Source organism: Protopterus annectens, chromosome 4.part1 (genome assembly GCF_019279795.1).
Source record: "Protopterus annectens isolate FY-2018-M chromosome 4.part1, PAN1.0, whole genome shotgun sequence".
NCBI classification, from domain to species: domain Eukaryota; kingdom Metazoa; phylum Chordata; order Ceratodontiformes; family Protopteridae; genus Protopterus; species Protopterus annectens.
In genome coordinates this window covers 70458554-70474207 of record NC_056734.1, presented here as the reverse complement: position 1 = coordinate 70474207, position 15654 = coordinate 70458554, and the positions used below count along the sequence as shown (strand labels likewise).

At 41.5% G+C, this 15654-nt stretch overlaps 1 protein-coding gene across 2 annotated transcripts in view; it reads left to right on the top strand.

Annotated features, from left to right (window-relative positions):
- The window catches only part of ZBBX (zinc finger B-box domain containing), a 2136907-nt gene that overhangs the window by 822285 nt on the left and 1298968 nt on the right, over positions 1 to 15654 (top strand). For both annotated transcript variants that reach the window (XM_044069997.1, XM_044069996.1), the window contains exon 9: positions 11865 to 12051. In XM_044069997.1, coding sequence (XP_043925932.1) covers positions 11865 to 12051 — 187 coding nt within the window. The remainder of the gene's footprint in view (positions 1 to 11864; positions 12052 to 15654) is intronic.

Genomic DNA, 15654 nt, shown 5'->3' with positions numbered 1-15654 from the left:
GGAGAGGTTAGTGAGAAAAATTTTCTCTGCGCAGAGTCAGACAGCTATCTTTTTGGCTCCTATCCCATTGGGTCAGGAGATCCATACATCCACTACTCCACCATTGCCAGTTCCTCATCTGACTTCAGTCAAGGTCTCAGAGCCCTTGTATCCAGGTCATCTGGGCCTGTCAGCTTCGCATCCAAGAATTCTTTTATCCTTGGATCCGAGGCTTGCTCTGAACGTTTTGGTTCAGTCGAATCCAGAGAGCTCTTGAAGCCAATTCTACCCTATTGTGTCAGTGGTGCTTCAGTCTACTATGAGGGTTTCGGAGCCATCGGTACACCTTGGAGCCTCAGCAGTGATCAGTTAGGCTTTGACTTCAGCCACGGGAGAACTGTCGTCTGGGCCGGGTGGGAAAATGGATCGGAGACTAGCCGTCTCGGATCTGGGGTCCTGTCCCTCACCGGGGTGGTCCGTCTTTGCAGTCATGGCGAGAACCCTGTCTGCACCCCTGACTCAGACTGTGTCTACCCCCTTGGATCCTCTGTTTACACTTGTACCGTCTCTGCATCTGGAGTCTAAACTGTCCTCTCAACAGGGTCAGCTGGCACTGAAACCCCAGGCTTTCAATCAGGGTATCACCACTTCTTCTGACACCTACCCAGAGTACCGCACTGAAGAGGTCCCTAAGAAGAAAACATGCAAGTGGAAGCATTTAGAGTCCCTTGAATCTGTCACCGAAGATTCAGATTTTGATGAGGGGAAAGAGTCCCCACATTTACCTCCTGATGATGTCTCATTTGGAGACATCTAGAAATCCTAAAACAGAGAGGTGGCTGGAAGCCCAGCAACCCTTTGTCAGAGGAATCAGTGCTCCTGGAGGCATTTGGTACTGGTCCATCTACCTCCTGGATGACCCTGCCCACCGACAAGCTCATTAACTTACTATCATGGCGGGCATGGAATGATCCAGACACCATTGAGCTAGTTTCCAGGAAGCCGGATAAAGTCATGACAGCTCCATAGAATAAATGGTTTTGGTACAAGGATGTGCCTGTTGATGCTATGGTCGTGACGGCGGCCACTAAGAAGGAACTCGCAGAAGAAAGTTCCTCTGTTCATCCCCACAACAAGGAGTCCTGGGTGATGGACACATTCGGGAAGCATGTCTATGCTTCAGCGACCTCCGCCTTAACATCACTGAACTATTTGGCACATTTCACAAGGCTACAGAGTGACCTGATTAAGGAGCTATAAGACACCCTCTCAGGTTCTATTTCTGAAGAGTTGGAAGAGTCTGTCGCCTCTCAGTTGGCTACCCTGCAGTCGATATCCAACTCTTCCATGAGACTCATTTCTAATGTAGCAGAAGGAACCTCAGTGGCAGCGGGTTCAGGCATTGTCATTAGGAATTAGGAGAGACACCTGGATCTGCTTGTGTGATTTTGCAGAGCCCTTTAAGTCTTCATTTGTCAGTGCCCCTTTTGACCACACATCTCATTTTGGCACCAAGGTTAAGCAAACATTGTCCAGGTGTGAGAAGGATGGAAAGACCCTTTCTGCTGTGGGCATATGTTTTTTTTCACCCCTCAGAGGTCCTTTTCAAGGAATCATTGAGGAGCTGGTAAAATGTGGTTCAAAAAATCTGAAGGATCTTTCCAGGACACATGTGGAGGAAGTTTCTCCAGAGATAGAAGGGGAACGCAAATGGTAGGCACAGCCCTCACAGCAGCGGTGGTCTACAGAGCCAAAGGTCCAGAGAATCATTCTTTGGTAAACTCTTTCAGCTCTCCTGAAAGGAGGCCCAATTATCCCCCCTCTGGAGGCAATTATAGGTCTTTTGTCCCTACACCAGAGCCTGGCTAGAAATAACAGATACTTGGGTGCAGAGGATCATTTCCAGAGGTTATATAATACCATTTTCCCTTTATTCTCCCAATTCAAAAAAATTCCCCAATGTTCCACCCAGTTAGGGGGAACAAGCAGCAATTCAAATTCAGAAGCTGGTAGAATAAAAGAGTCATCCAAAAGGTTCCCCCAGATGAGATGGAATCCATTGCATATTCAAGGTTCTTTTTAGTTTCAGAGAAAACGGGACTGGAGACCAATTCTGGATCTCAGCATCTTAAACAAATCGATTCAAATGACCAAGTTCCAGATGGTTATGGTTCAGTCCATTCTCCCATTTTTGGTAAAGGACAGTTGGATGTGCTCAATAGATCTTCAGGATGCGTACTATCACATAAAGATGAACAGGCAGTCCAGAAGATTCTTGCACTTACAGCTGGAAGCCAGTCACTACCAGTTCAGAGTTTTGCCCTTTGGTCTCACCACAGCCCCCAAGGTGTTTACCAAATGCATGGCAGTAGTAGCAGCTCACTTAAGACTGCAGGGATTCTGAGTGTTTCCATACTTAGACGACAGGCTCATCTCCACCTGATCAGGCTATGCATCTGCTTATTATAGCAAAAGAAAACGTGATCCAGACATGTGCCGTACTAGGAGTAACCGTAAATTGCAACAAATTTAATTTAGAGTCAAAGTCTAGAGTTTATAGGAGCACTGCTCGATAGAAGATCAACTATAGCCTCATTTTCCTCCTCCAGAGTAGAGAAGATAAGATCTCAAGTGAAATAATGTATTCACCATAACATTCCATCTGTATTGTCCATTTTCATTCTTCAACTCCCCACTCACCATCCCCTATCCCTTATGTTTTTTTCTGGAAGATTGAGTGGATATATAAAAAGCTGTATACTCCAAGCATGATAAAGCTCCAGATATAGCCTTGTCTAGCCTATTTTTATGTTTACTTTTATGTCTATTTGTATAAGAATTATTTCTTTATGGTATAGCCAGCAAACAAGATGTGAAGTAATTGGGGTTGGTGCATTCTGGGTAAGGAAGAAGCTCAAGAGTTCTAAGTTGCCACGAGCTTTTGCAAAGGTGTGGGCACTTCGTTTGTGATTTTACAGTATAGCTAATAAACTTACTGGGTTCAAAAACTGCTCTTCCTGTAGGCATAAGATCCCCAACTCTGATGTCCACAGGGAGTGTGTTTATTTTCTGGGAATGACACACTTGGACACCTAATGCTCCATTTGTTTGGTGTTTAATGCTAGGGCCGTTAGCGATAGAAGAAACAAACATATCCTAAAAGGCCTCCTTCTGGCTTTTGTTACTTCTACTGGTACTCCTTCATCAGGGGTTCAAACCCCATCTCATAAATCTAAGGAGCTCAGGGAGCACCGAAAATGCTCCCTTGCTCAGTCCCCTCAGTCAGCACCTTCATCTGAGCCTCTTAAGGTCGCAAAGAGTTTGGAACTGAAGTGTTCAGATCTGATGTCTACTGTTGCCAAGTTTCCTTGGCTTTGTATTCCAAGATTTTTCCTGGAGCCAGTATCTCCAAGGTTGAGGTCTCCTGTTCTTCAGGAGGCACCTAAAACGTCTTCCAGGCTACTATCCACTTCTTCCTCCATTAAGTCCTATTGAACTCTCTGAGTCAGAGATGGATAGGATGAAGAGAAAATTCCTCCGAAAACAAATCCAGATGGGGATCCTGTCGGCTTCATCTGCCATTGAATCTATTAGCCTTAAACCTTCTTTGCAGCCTGTAGTTGCTCCTTCTCTGATCCAATCTGCCATTTCGGAGACCTCGAATCTGAGATCCCCTGGAGTCCAACCATTGGATCTGAATATTCTTCTATCTTCCACTCCGTAACTTCCCTGATCCGATTGGCTCCTACCCGTTTGGAGCACGAAGGTTCTCAGACCCATCGCTTCCCTCCAGGGCTTTTGCATTAGATAGCTTGGTTCCAACTTCTCCCTCAGAACGGAGAGTTGGGAAGGGCCTTGGATCATCTGCTGTGAGAGTCTCTGCTCCAGTCGGATTGTCCTTGGCTTCTCCTGGTCCTTCTACCGTTGAGGTGGTGGAGAGGGTTTTCTCTCACCCCAGAGCAGTTTTGACTCTTGCTCCTTTGGATCCATTCCCTGTTCCCTCTTCGATTTCTATGTCTGAGTCTACTTATCCTACACCTAAGGGACAGCCAGCTTGGATGAGCTTCTGAGCAGTTCCTGCTTCTTCCGACACCTGTCCACAGCACCTCACTGAAGAGGTTTCATGGTAGAGGTCATGCATGAGGAGGCACTTGGATTCCCCACAGGAATCCCTCAAAGAAGACACCGATTTTGATGAAGGTAAGGGTCCCCTAGATCTTTACTTGAGGATGTCTCGTTTGGAGACATCTTGGAGATCCTTTGTCAGAAAGGTGATTGGTCTTCCAAAACCTTTCCTAGGAGGAATCGATGTTCTTGGAGGCCTTTGGGTCTGGACCATCTACATGTTAGGTTACCCCACCTGCAGCTGAGTGTATATACCTTGTCTCCCACAGGGCATGGAAGGAACAGGACTGTTTGGAATCGATCCCCAAACACTTGGACAAGATTTTGAGTGGCCCCTCCGAAAGACAGCACTGGACCAAGGGAATCCCTGTAGATGCCATGGTTGTTGTGGCATCCACTAAAAAGGAGCAGGCCGAACAGAGTTCCACTCTCCATCCCCCTAATAGGCAGTCTAGAGCACTGGGCAAGTTTGAGAAATGAGTGTATCGTCAGCAACCTTTGACTTAGTCACTGAATTACCTGGCACATTTCACTTGGTTACAGAGGGACTTAGTTAAGGAACTCTCTAACTCTACCCCTGGGTCTATGATCGCAGAGGAACAGATGTCCTTTTCCTTATAACTGGCTACTCTGCAATCCATTACCCTGCGTCCATGAGGTTAATCTCACATGCAGCTGAAGGTTCTTCACCGGCGGCCGGTTCAGGCATAGCCATTACGAGACATGCCTGAATGCAGTTGTATCATTTTTGTGGAAACCTTCAAGGCTTTCATTCATCAATGCTCCTTTGGATGGATCTTCTTTCTTTGGGCCAATTCTTAAAGGGACACTTTACTATAGTGAGAAGGATGGAAAGACCTTATCTGCCATGGAAATCCACTTTTCTACCCTGCAGAGACACTTTTCTAGGAACCAACGCAGTGGTAAAAAGTTGTGGTTCTGGAATTCTCAAGGACCTTTCCAAGAGTCACACACAGACTTTTCCTCTAGACGCAGGGGGGTAGCTACAACAGGAGATGCTGCCCATGTGGCCAAGGGGGTCTGCAGAATCAAAGGTCTCAAGATTCCTTCTCGGACAGATCCTTTCTGTGCTCCTGAAAGGTTGCCCAGCTATCCTTCTCTGAAGGCAGTCAGGGGGTGCTTGTCCTTGCTACCTAAAAGCTTGGATAGCCATCACAAAAGAGTCATAGGTGCAAAGGATCATATCCATCGCAATTTCATTCCCTTTTTTAAAAGTTCCTCAAAGACAAATGAGGGGTCTCCCTGTTATTCCACCCAATCACAGGGAGTTAGCAGCTCTAGAGATTCAAAAGCTGCTGGACAAGAAAGTCATCCAAGAGGTCTGCCCAGACCAAAGATGATCCAGAATTTACTCAAGGTTCTTTTTACTGCCAAAGAAAACAGGGGACCTTCTGGATCTCAGTTGTCTGAACCATAAAGAATTCCAAATTCCAGATGGTCACAGTTCAGTTCATTCTGTCTCTCCTGAGGAAGGAAGACTGTATATGCTCTATCAGTCTACACATACTATCACATCAAAATAAACAGGTGCTCTAAAAGATACCTACGCTTCCATCTGGGAGCCAGTCATTATCAGTTCAGAGCCCTGCCCTTCAGTCTTACCATAGCCCCCAAGGTGTTCACCAAGTGCATGGCAGTGGTAACAGGAGACTGCTCGAATTTAGTGTGCTTCCTTACTTAGACGACTGGCTCCTTACCTTACCAACCAGGCATCTTTTGGAAACAGACAGGAATTACTTACTTCAGTTATTTATTTTACATTTGTTGACAGGGATAGTCTGACTGGACACATGTCCGTTTTCAGTGGAGGCCCGGGGAGAAAATCTCCAACATACAATATGAGAACAGTTTAAGCATAATAATTAGATGTTTAAAGATACTTGTTATGCAGTCAGTAGTATGAGGCCTAAGAAAACATTTAAGAGTTTACTAAATTACATTCTAGAAGAACTATAGGACATTCATACAGATAAAGTTTATATACAGTCTATTTACACAACATAGGGTCTAAACATTGATAGATGAGATTCTGAGAAGAAATGGGTGGAGGTAAGAACTGTAGATTCTGTAGAAACAGCTATGGCTAGATAGAGCGGTTATCCCACTTTCTGGGAATTAAAATCAATCTGGCCAAATTACAACTCCAACCAGTTCAAGTCTTGGAGTTTATAGGGGCTCATCTAGATACAATTATTTAGCTCTTCTTCATCAAAACAGAGTTCTTACTTTGAAATTGCATGCCAGACAGGTTCTTTCTCACCCCTCTCCCCCAGCAAAAATGATACTCAAAGCCCTAGGGTTGATGGCTGCTGCAGTAACTTTAATACCCACTGCTTGTTTTCATATGAGAATTCTTCAATGGACTCTAGTAGTGCAATGGTCTTTTCATCAGCATCCCTTATGTCTCCTGATAAAATTATCTCAGGTTTGCAGAAAATCCCTACTGTGGTGGATACTCTCCAAAGAAATATGTCAAGGGTGTCTATTTATTCTTCCTGCCCTGAATACCACGTTGACCACAGACACCTCCCAGTTGGAGTTGGGGGGCATTACTTGGGACGAACCGTTCAAGACACGTGGTCCCCCGAAGAGAACAGTTTGCATATAAATGTCCTGGAGATGAGTGCGATGCTTCTAGCATTGCAGGCCCTTTAGGGCTCTCTTCCACTGGGAACTATTGCTATAGAAATGGACAGCATGTCAGTAGTCTGATACATCAACAAACAGGGGGAACCAGATCATAGGCTGTCCCCTGTGCTGACAAGCAGTGAGGGTTTGGCAGTGGGTGATCTCCTTCAACTTCTTTCTTGTAGCAATGCACATACCAGGGAAATCCAACATCTTAGTGGACAAGCTCAGCTGGACTATCCTGACACCTTACTTGTCTGTCAGTTAGTGACAGACATGATCTTACACACATGGGGTCAGTTGTTCACCTCTTCCTTCAGCAACAAATGCAGCAGGTTCTTTGCCCTAATTCCCCCTCAGGGACATTCACAGAGAGATTCTCTAGTCCACGTTTGTCCCTCCACTCTCCTTTATGCTACCCTCCCCTGTCTCTAATACCAAAGTTTCTTCAGAAAGAGCTCTGGTTGAAGAGCAAAGCAAATCCTCATTGCCCCCTACTGTCCTCCGCAAGTGTGGTCTCCCTTCCTATGGTCTCACCTAGTATGTCCTCCTTGGACACTAGACCCCGGTCCAGACCTTCTGACACACCCATCAGGAATGATTCATCTCAATATCACAGGCCTCAAGTTGACCGCATAGTTTCTCCAATTCCAATGATGGTTAGACAATCCAGGCTTTCAAGTTGTAGATTCCCTTCCTGTGGTCTCGTCTAATGTGTCCTCCTTGACACTGGACCCCATTCCATACCTTCTGACACACTCATCGGGAATAATTCATGTGGATATCACAGGCCTCAAATTGACTGTGTGGTTTCTGCAATTCCAATGATTGCTAGACACTCCAGAGTTTCCTCCCCGGTTCACACAATTCTAGTCTAGTCCCACAAACCTTCGACTAGGAAGATTTATAAGAGTAAATGGAAAATATGTTCCTTTTGGGCTCAACACAGAGAGTTGTAATCTTTCACTGCTCCACTTCTGATTATTTTAGATTTCCTCGCCTCTGTCTTTCATGATGGAGCAAGCTTCTCCACCATTAAAGTTCAGTTAGCAGCCATCTCCAATTATCACATCTGAGATAATGTTTCTCCTTAAGCTTCATCTAGGTTATGTAATACCTTTCTGAAAGGTACCTTCTTACTGAGACCTCGAATTAGGGATTCTTCTCCTCCATGAAATCTGACTTTGATGTAGCAGACTTTGGTGCTTTCACCTTTTAAACTTCAGCTAAAGTAAACCGTAAGTTTCTGTCTTGGAAAATGGGCTTTCTAGTGAGTATAACTGCAGTGAGATGAGTATTTTAACTCCAAGCACTCTCTTCGAAACCACCATATTTGATTTTTCACAAAGATAGTTACCTTAAGTACTAACCTTTCTTTTCTACCAAAAGTTGTGTATGAAACATATAGCAACCAAGTGATCAGTTTACAAGTTTTCTTGTGTGACAATAAAGGAAATGTACCCTTAATCTGTTTCATGTAGATAAGCAACTTCATTTTTACCCTCACAGGACTAAGGACTTTAGGAAAACTGAACAATTGTTTCTCTTTTTCTAGTACTAAGATGGGAAGACTGGTCTCAAAAACTGCTCTAGCCAAATGGATTGTGTTTCCCGTGCTTATTCTTTGAAAGGTTTAACCCTGCTAAGATGACCAAAAGTTCATTTAACTTGGTCAATGACTACATCAGCTGCATTTTGGTCTAGCGACTCCATTGATGATATTTGCGCAGCTGCCACATGGTCTAATGCTCATACTTTTATTTCTCATTACAAGTTGGATATCATCTCCAGAAAAAGAGCAGCATTTGGTCTGCAGTTCTACAGAGCATTCTTCCATGAGGCCACTCAAGGTTAATATAGCTGGGGACTGTGTCCCATTCATTGAGGAACGAATGAAAATGACAATATCAGATATAAAAGTCATGTACTCACCATAAGTATGCATCTGTGTTGTCCATTTTCATTCTTCCTCAACTTCCCTCCCACCTTCCCTCTATCCATGTCTTTGGGAGAAACCTAATGAAATTGTTATTAGGAACCACTGTTCCTGTTTGAGCTCCTGATCATTCAGCTGTCACTTGTCTGTCATAGCTGTGTTGAGATACCTTGTTGTGATATTGTATAATAGCAGCATACTTGATCTGAGTTAACACAGTAGTCAGGGGCATTGTGGGTAGGGAAGAGCTCGAGAGTCGGATCCTAGAATCTAAAGAAATTGGCCGAGTCGGATCCGAACCCATTCGTTGAGGAAGAATGAAAATGGACAACACAGATGCATAGTTATGTTGAATACATAATTTTTATGTTCGAGACTGCCAGAATAGCCAGCCACCCTACTTAGACAAGGTTTGCTGTCTCCATTAGTAAAATGGGAGTGTTCTTTCATCTAATATATATATATATATATATATATATATATATATATATATATATATATATATGGATTCCATACATTTGGTCGAATTACACTTAGTCGAAAATGATTCCAGGCATTTCACTTCACTGAAAGCTCACTTGACTGAAAGCTCACTTGGTCGAAGTTCATTTGGTTGAAAATGGAATATAGCACCAGCCCCACTGCAGTGCAACCCTGGAGTGAGAATATTAAATAAGGGGGTGTGTGGGGGGCACAGCCTCCCACTTTGGGGGTGGGGGGGCATAGCTCCCTACATTATGCCAATAGTTTTTACTGAAGATATATATATATATCAATGCATTTCTAATGGATATACCTTCTTATAATAGTGAATACATTAAAATTATGTGGGGGGCTATGCCCCCCCACACCCCCCTTATTTAATATTCTCACTCCAGGGTTGCACTGCAGTGGGGCAGGGGCTGTATTCCTTTTTCTACCAAATGAACTTCGACCAAGTGAGCTTTCAGTCAAGTGCAATGCCTGGTATAATTTTCGACTAAGTGTAATTCGAACCAGTAAATAAATAATGTCCCTGGTTGAAGTTAGTGTCTGTTCCCAAAAAGACACTGAAGCTATAAAATTTCACTTCCCTTAATGATATCTAGGTTGAGCGCTTTCATCTACTCATGGTAGATTTCATCAGAACATCATGTGCTATTAAAAAAACATTTAAATAATGTAAACCATCCAATAAAAATTCTCGATCAATTAAATGTAACAATTCTTTTAAAAAGATATATCATAATACCATTTGCATGTATACTATTAAAAATACCTTAAAACTATACATGTTATTTGTAACACTTTAAACAGTGTCATGCTGTGATGGAAGAACCTACCATAACCTTAGGAAACACAAGCTGCACCCATATTAGATTCAAAAAAGGTAACTATCAGACCCAGCATGTGATTTATTTAGCTTTATGCATGAAATGTACAAGTTTTTATGTTGGAAAAACTGACAGGTGACTAAGGAACCGTATATATGATAATTTATATTGTATTAAAAAAAGGATAAAAACAATGCATTATACAGACATTTGGAAACTAGTATTAGATGTGAGACATTTAAATTTGCCATATTGGAATGCATTAAAAATAACTCCAGAGGAGGGAATGTGAAAGCTAAGCTGGGGGCGAAGGAAGTTAGATGGCAAATTTTATTAAATGCAGCTACTATTCCTGGATTAAATGATTGTATATCCACTAAACCTTTATTGAATGCTTCACATACTGTTATATAGACAGACAACTTACATGCAATTCATATATATTTACAAATATAGATATATTGGTTGAATTGATAGTATAGTACTAGTATGAAGTGTTTCCGTAACACTAATTATTGTAACGGTTTTCGTATCACCTTCATATGGTCATTACATAAATTGGAAAAAGAAGTTTATTTTTATTACATGTATTAATTTAACAAATAACATCTATAGTTTTAAGGTATTTTTAATAGTATACATGCAAATGGTATTATGATATATCTTTTTAAAATAATTGTTACATTTAATTGATCAAGAATTTTTATTGGGTGGTTTACATTATTTAAATGTTTTTTTAATAGCACATGATGTTCTGATGAATTCTACCATGAGTAGATGAAAGCGCTCAACCTAGATATCATTAAAGGAAGTGAAATTTTATAGCTTCAGTGTCTTTTTGGGAACAGCCACCAACTTCAACCAAGGACATTATTTATTTATTGGTTGGAATTGATGGACTCCATTGTTTTTTTTGTGCATTTTTAAGTAATTTGACCAAATGTATGGAATACATATATATATATATATATATATATATATATATATATATATATATATATATATTTGTAAATTTTCATGTGCTTGAGTATAAGCAGCATATGGAAAAAAAACAGGACAGAACAAGGGAATAGTATAAAACAGGAAAACAAATGATAAAATGTATGTTTGAGATGGTAGGCAGTTTGAGTTAAAACATAAATGCTGCTGTTTTATATTATGTATGATATTTAAATTTAAAGTACTACAACACTGACTTGATAAGCTGAGTATGTTCTGTTGACCTGCTAATGGTCAATTAGATTCATGAAAATAATTTTATGTTGGGTGTTTTCATGTTTGTTGTTTAAATAAAAGTAATTAGTCATTTTATAATGGCAAGCAAGTTCAGGATGTATGATAAGTGGCAGTGGTTGTAATGCATTTTGTTGTACTGGTATGAATCAGATCACAGCACAATTAAACTATTTCAGTAAAACACACCTCAGCAATCCTGGTTTCTTGGCAGAATGTGTAGGGAAACTAGGACTCACCTGTCTGTAAGACCCACAGTAGCGCTTGTATCAGACAGTTGATAAAATCTTTCTTTGCTTTGTGATCTAATAATGTGCAACTTGGCAAATCATTACATACTCATGACAACACAGCTAGGGTTGCAGATTACCTGGTTTTCCTTACGTTTTTGTCTAACCAGTGTATGCTTTTTTTTTTCTTTATTTAAATACAGAAATGTAGTACAATATCTGTAATAATGTGATGATTTTCCTGTTATTTTGGGAATTCTAGATAGCAGACACATCTGTGAATATTTGTTATAATAACAACCTGTAACTGTATATATGTATGTGGAAGTTTTCAAACAGCAGACTGTTATTGTATAGATTGTATATATTTTTACAGTTTTAACGTTGTTATTGTAACAGATTAATATCATCAGTCATGATAATTATACCAAGTTTAAACCATCTGTGCCACAAAATGAAAAGTGTGGGTCACTGCTGCATGGGACATTTGATGAGGAGGAATCTTCCAAATCATTTCAAAAAGTTCTAGAAGAATGGAGAACTAGAGATCATAAAGCTGAATGGAGACATTATGAAGCTGAGCCAGGTATGGGCTGCTTATTGTTATTTCTAAAGTATTACTTTACATTATTTATAAATTAAGTTAGCTTTGCAGTTCCAGAAGTCTGTAGACTAGTCTAGAATGTATGCTATTGTGAATAGCTGAGTGCAGCCTAACATGTTCTCATTGGCAATCATCATGTTTGTTAGCAGTGCTAATAGTGACACCAGTCATTTCTACTTTGTAAGACAATTTCTGAAAACTTTATGAATGGTGGTTCAAATCCACCCATTTTTAAGAGGACAGGGCCAGGCAGTGTTCATAAGTAAAGCAGAGTCGAAAGAAGCTAATTCAGTCTTTATGTCAGTTAGCCATTCACAGATTTCTGTTAGTGGGTCAAGTTGGGAATTGTTCCAGTAGCTTCCTTCTTTATAACTCTCTCTTCAGGCCTTTTACTGCAGAGAGAAGCTGCTATGGATATTAATGCACACATACCGGTAAATTACACTACCAGCTAGTTCATCTTGCAACTTTGTCTTAAAAGCACATAGTTTATGTTTAGCCATTTTTTTCTGAATAGTAGACCACTTAACATGCAATTAAAGCAGAGACATTAAAATCTACTACAATTAACAAATTGTATTGCAGCTAATTAGATATATTGGACACACATTAGTGAAGATAACAAGGTAATATTCACTAATGTTGTAATTTTAGAAATTGCATCTACAAACTACATTGCCATGTTTCCACTGATAACTGGGTACTGCATTTAATAATCTGTATGCTTAGTAGAATTGAGACTACACCTGAAAAGAGCATTCCTATAACAAAATGTTTGGTTTTGACGATCACGCTACAGTACTGCTGCAAAAAGAAAATTTGCTGACTGGGACCCTGCTTACTTAGAATACTATTGCTATCCTTGAAAATAAGCACCACAGCAGTCTAAAGGTAGTCACTGTAATTTATTTATTTATTTGACATTTGTTGACTGCATTAGTCCGACTGAGCCAAAGCCCTTTTACAGCGCAGGCCCGGGGAGAAAAGCTCCACAAGTAGTAAAACATATAGACTAGCAAAATCAAAAGATACAGTATGATATAAAAATGAATTGTGTAATAATGAAGTATATTATTTACACATCAGAGATTATATACAAACTTATACCAATGAATCCAGCAGTACAATCACTGTTATTGAGGATCAAATACATATCCATGGAAAATTATACAAGGATAAGAGCTGCTGATGTTTAGTTAACTTGGGTAGGTCTAAAGTAAGTGTGAATTGTGGGTTTCATGAAACAGGAGTAGCCAAAATGTCAATGTGCAAAAACTTATGAGTAGAGATAAGAGGAAGAAAGAGGAGTAGGGAATAGAGAGATGAGTAATAGGAGACAGGTATTCTTAAAGCTTTACTGATACCAACTTACAACCCCACAATACATTCTTCCATTTGTCCTGCCCTAGATTAATGTAAATAATTCAGATGGAAAATGTTGCAATGAGTGAGACTGCTTTATATACATGTACATACATATGGAAGCATGTAATATTGTTGCATGTTATTTATTTAAGTGCTGTTAAGTTGGAGTCCCATGTCTGTCTCTCTCTCTCTCTCTCTCTCTCTCTGTCATGTAGATTTACTGATGATAATTATTTGATCACTGCTGTTGCCTTAACCAGGTGCATATCAGGTTGTCAAAGCTTATTTGGCGAAAGTAAACAAAATGAAAGTAGTTTGCCAAGACTACTTTTGCCATCCATGGAGATTGCCTTTTTCTCAGCTGTTGTGACACCTTGGATTTGGTATATATAATTTTGTGGGGTGCATTGGGGCTTCTCCCTGCAAATAAATCAATAAATAATGTTGTAAATGTTCACTGAAGGTGGCTTTGTTGAACATTTTTGAATTTATTTATTTATTTATGTATTTTTATTTTTTTGCATTCACTGAAACATATCCACCTTAACCATATGGTTTATATCCTGCACAGGATATAACCTATGGACCACTTGCAAAGCTTAAGCCACCTTCCTTATTCCCAGACTGTTGACAGGTTGAGTAGAGCTGGAGAATCAGTGGTCTGGCTGTCAAGTCCTTCACAGCTTTCCTTCTGCAGAATAGTGCTCCTGTAGCGGGCTTTAGAGGATTGATGGTTCGTTAGCATTTCTACATTACTGGGAAGATAAGCTCCCTTTGGAGGGAAGAAACTTCCACTTCAATTATTTTTGTAAGAAACTTAACTTTTTCTGTAAAACTAATTATTTTAAACTAGGAAAAAGTGTTTTATTGGAGTGTCATGTGACTTTCAGTCACTTTAAAGAGACATGTAACTTTTTACTTTTGTGTGAAAAAAGTTGTTGAAACTGTTTTTTTTCTGATTGTTTTTCTGCTTTAAATGTTTGATCTGAAGTAGGAGAATTCATTTGTCAGCAACCTGTGGGTATGGATCCGATATCGGATCCGAACCGGCATGGTTTATCCAGCTATGGATCCGAGCTCCTAGCTCCTCCCCTCACCCATAATGCCCTGCTCTCCCTACATGACCTCAGATCTAGTTTTCCCCACATGGTGAAGGCTGGGTCGTCAGAGCTCCTAAAGCTAAGTCTTATTTAAGGGTTTTAAAACTTTTCAAAACTTTTCAAAACTTCTTAGTTGTGTGAAAGTTGTAGGTTTCCCTTTTATTTATATCTTTTTTGGTTTAATTTAATCTAGTTTTTACCCTCCCCTCGCTGGTTCGTAGTTGGTGTGTTTGTGTGTGTGTTTTTTTGGGGGGCCTTTGTGTGAGTGTTTAGTTTATTTTTATTGTTACTATTTAAAAAAAAAAAAAAAAAAAAAAATAGTTATGTCTGAGGCCCCAAAGGCTGTTTTCTCAAAGTGCTCCGAGTGTGGCCATAAGCTTTCCCCTGCTGATGGCCACACTCGGTGCGTTCGATGCCTTGGGGTTGAACACCTCACTTCAGGGTGTTCAATTTGTGCAGGGTTCAACCCCAGGGCATTGAAGGAGCGGAGGTCGAAGCTGGTCTTGGCGGGACTCTTGCCCCCAGACTCTGCTTCGGCCCCCGCCCCCTTGGTGGTCACTGCTTCGGCAGTCCCTGCCTTGCCTGCTCCCCCTCCTCCACCCGGGATTCAAACTCCCGCCAAAGGGTCGGAGGAGAGGGAAGCCAGGAAAAAGGACCGGAGAGAGAAGCACCGCAAGCGGCGGGCTGAGACCTCCGTTTTGGCCCCGCCAGCTAAGCGGGCTTCTCCTCCGGCCTCTCTGCTGGCTCTCCCCCTCCTCGGCTCCGGTCCCCGTGCTTTTCACTGGAGCCTGAGGATGAGGAGACCCGACCTCCTTCGAGGCTATCGAGGCGACATTCAAGGCCTACCTTGGTAGCCTCGTCGAGGTCTACTTACAGCCTCTCCGACGCTGATCTGGACCGGATGATGCGAAGGTTCATCCAGGCCCAGATGCAGATGGGAGTGCTCCTGCTTCCCCCCCCCCTCTGGGGGGGAGCTCGACCCCATTTTTTAAGCCCATTGCTCCTTCTCCGACCCGCTACCCGGGTTCGGAGCGCTCGGAGCCGGGGGTGGGTCGGCGCTGACAGTACTGGGTACTTCGGATCCGACCCTGCCCTCGAGTCTGTTGGATCCGACCTCTCG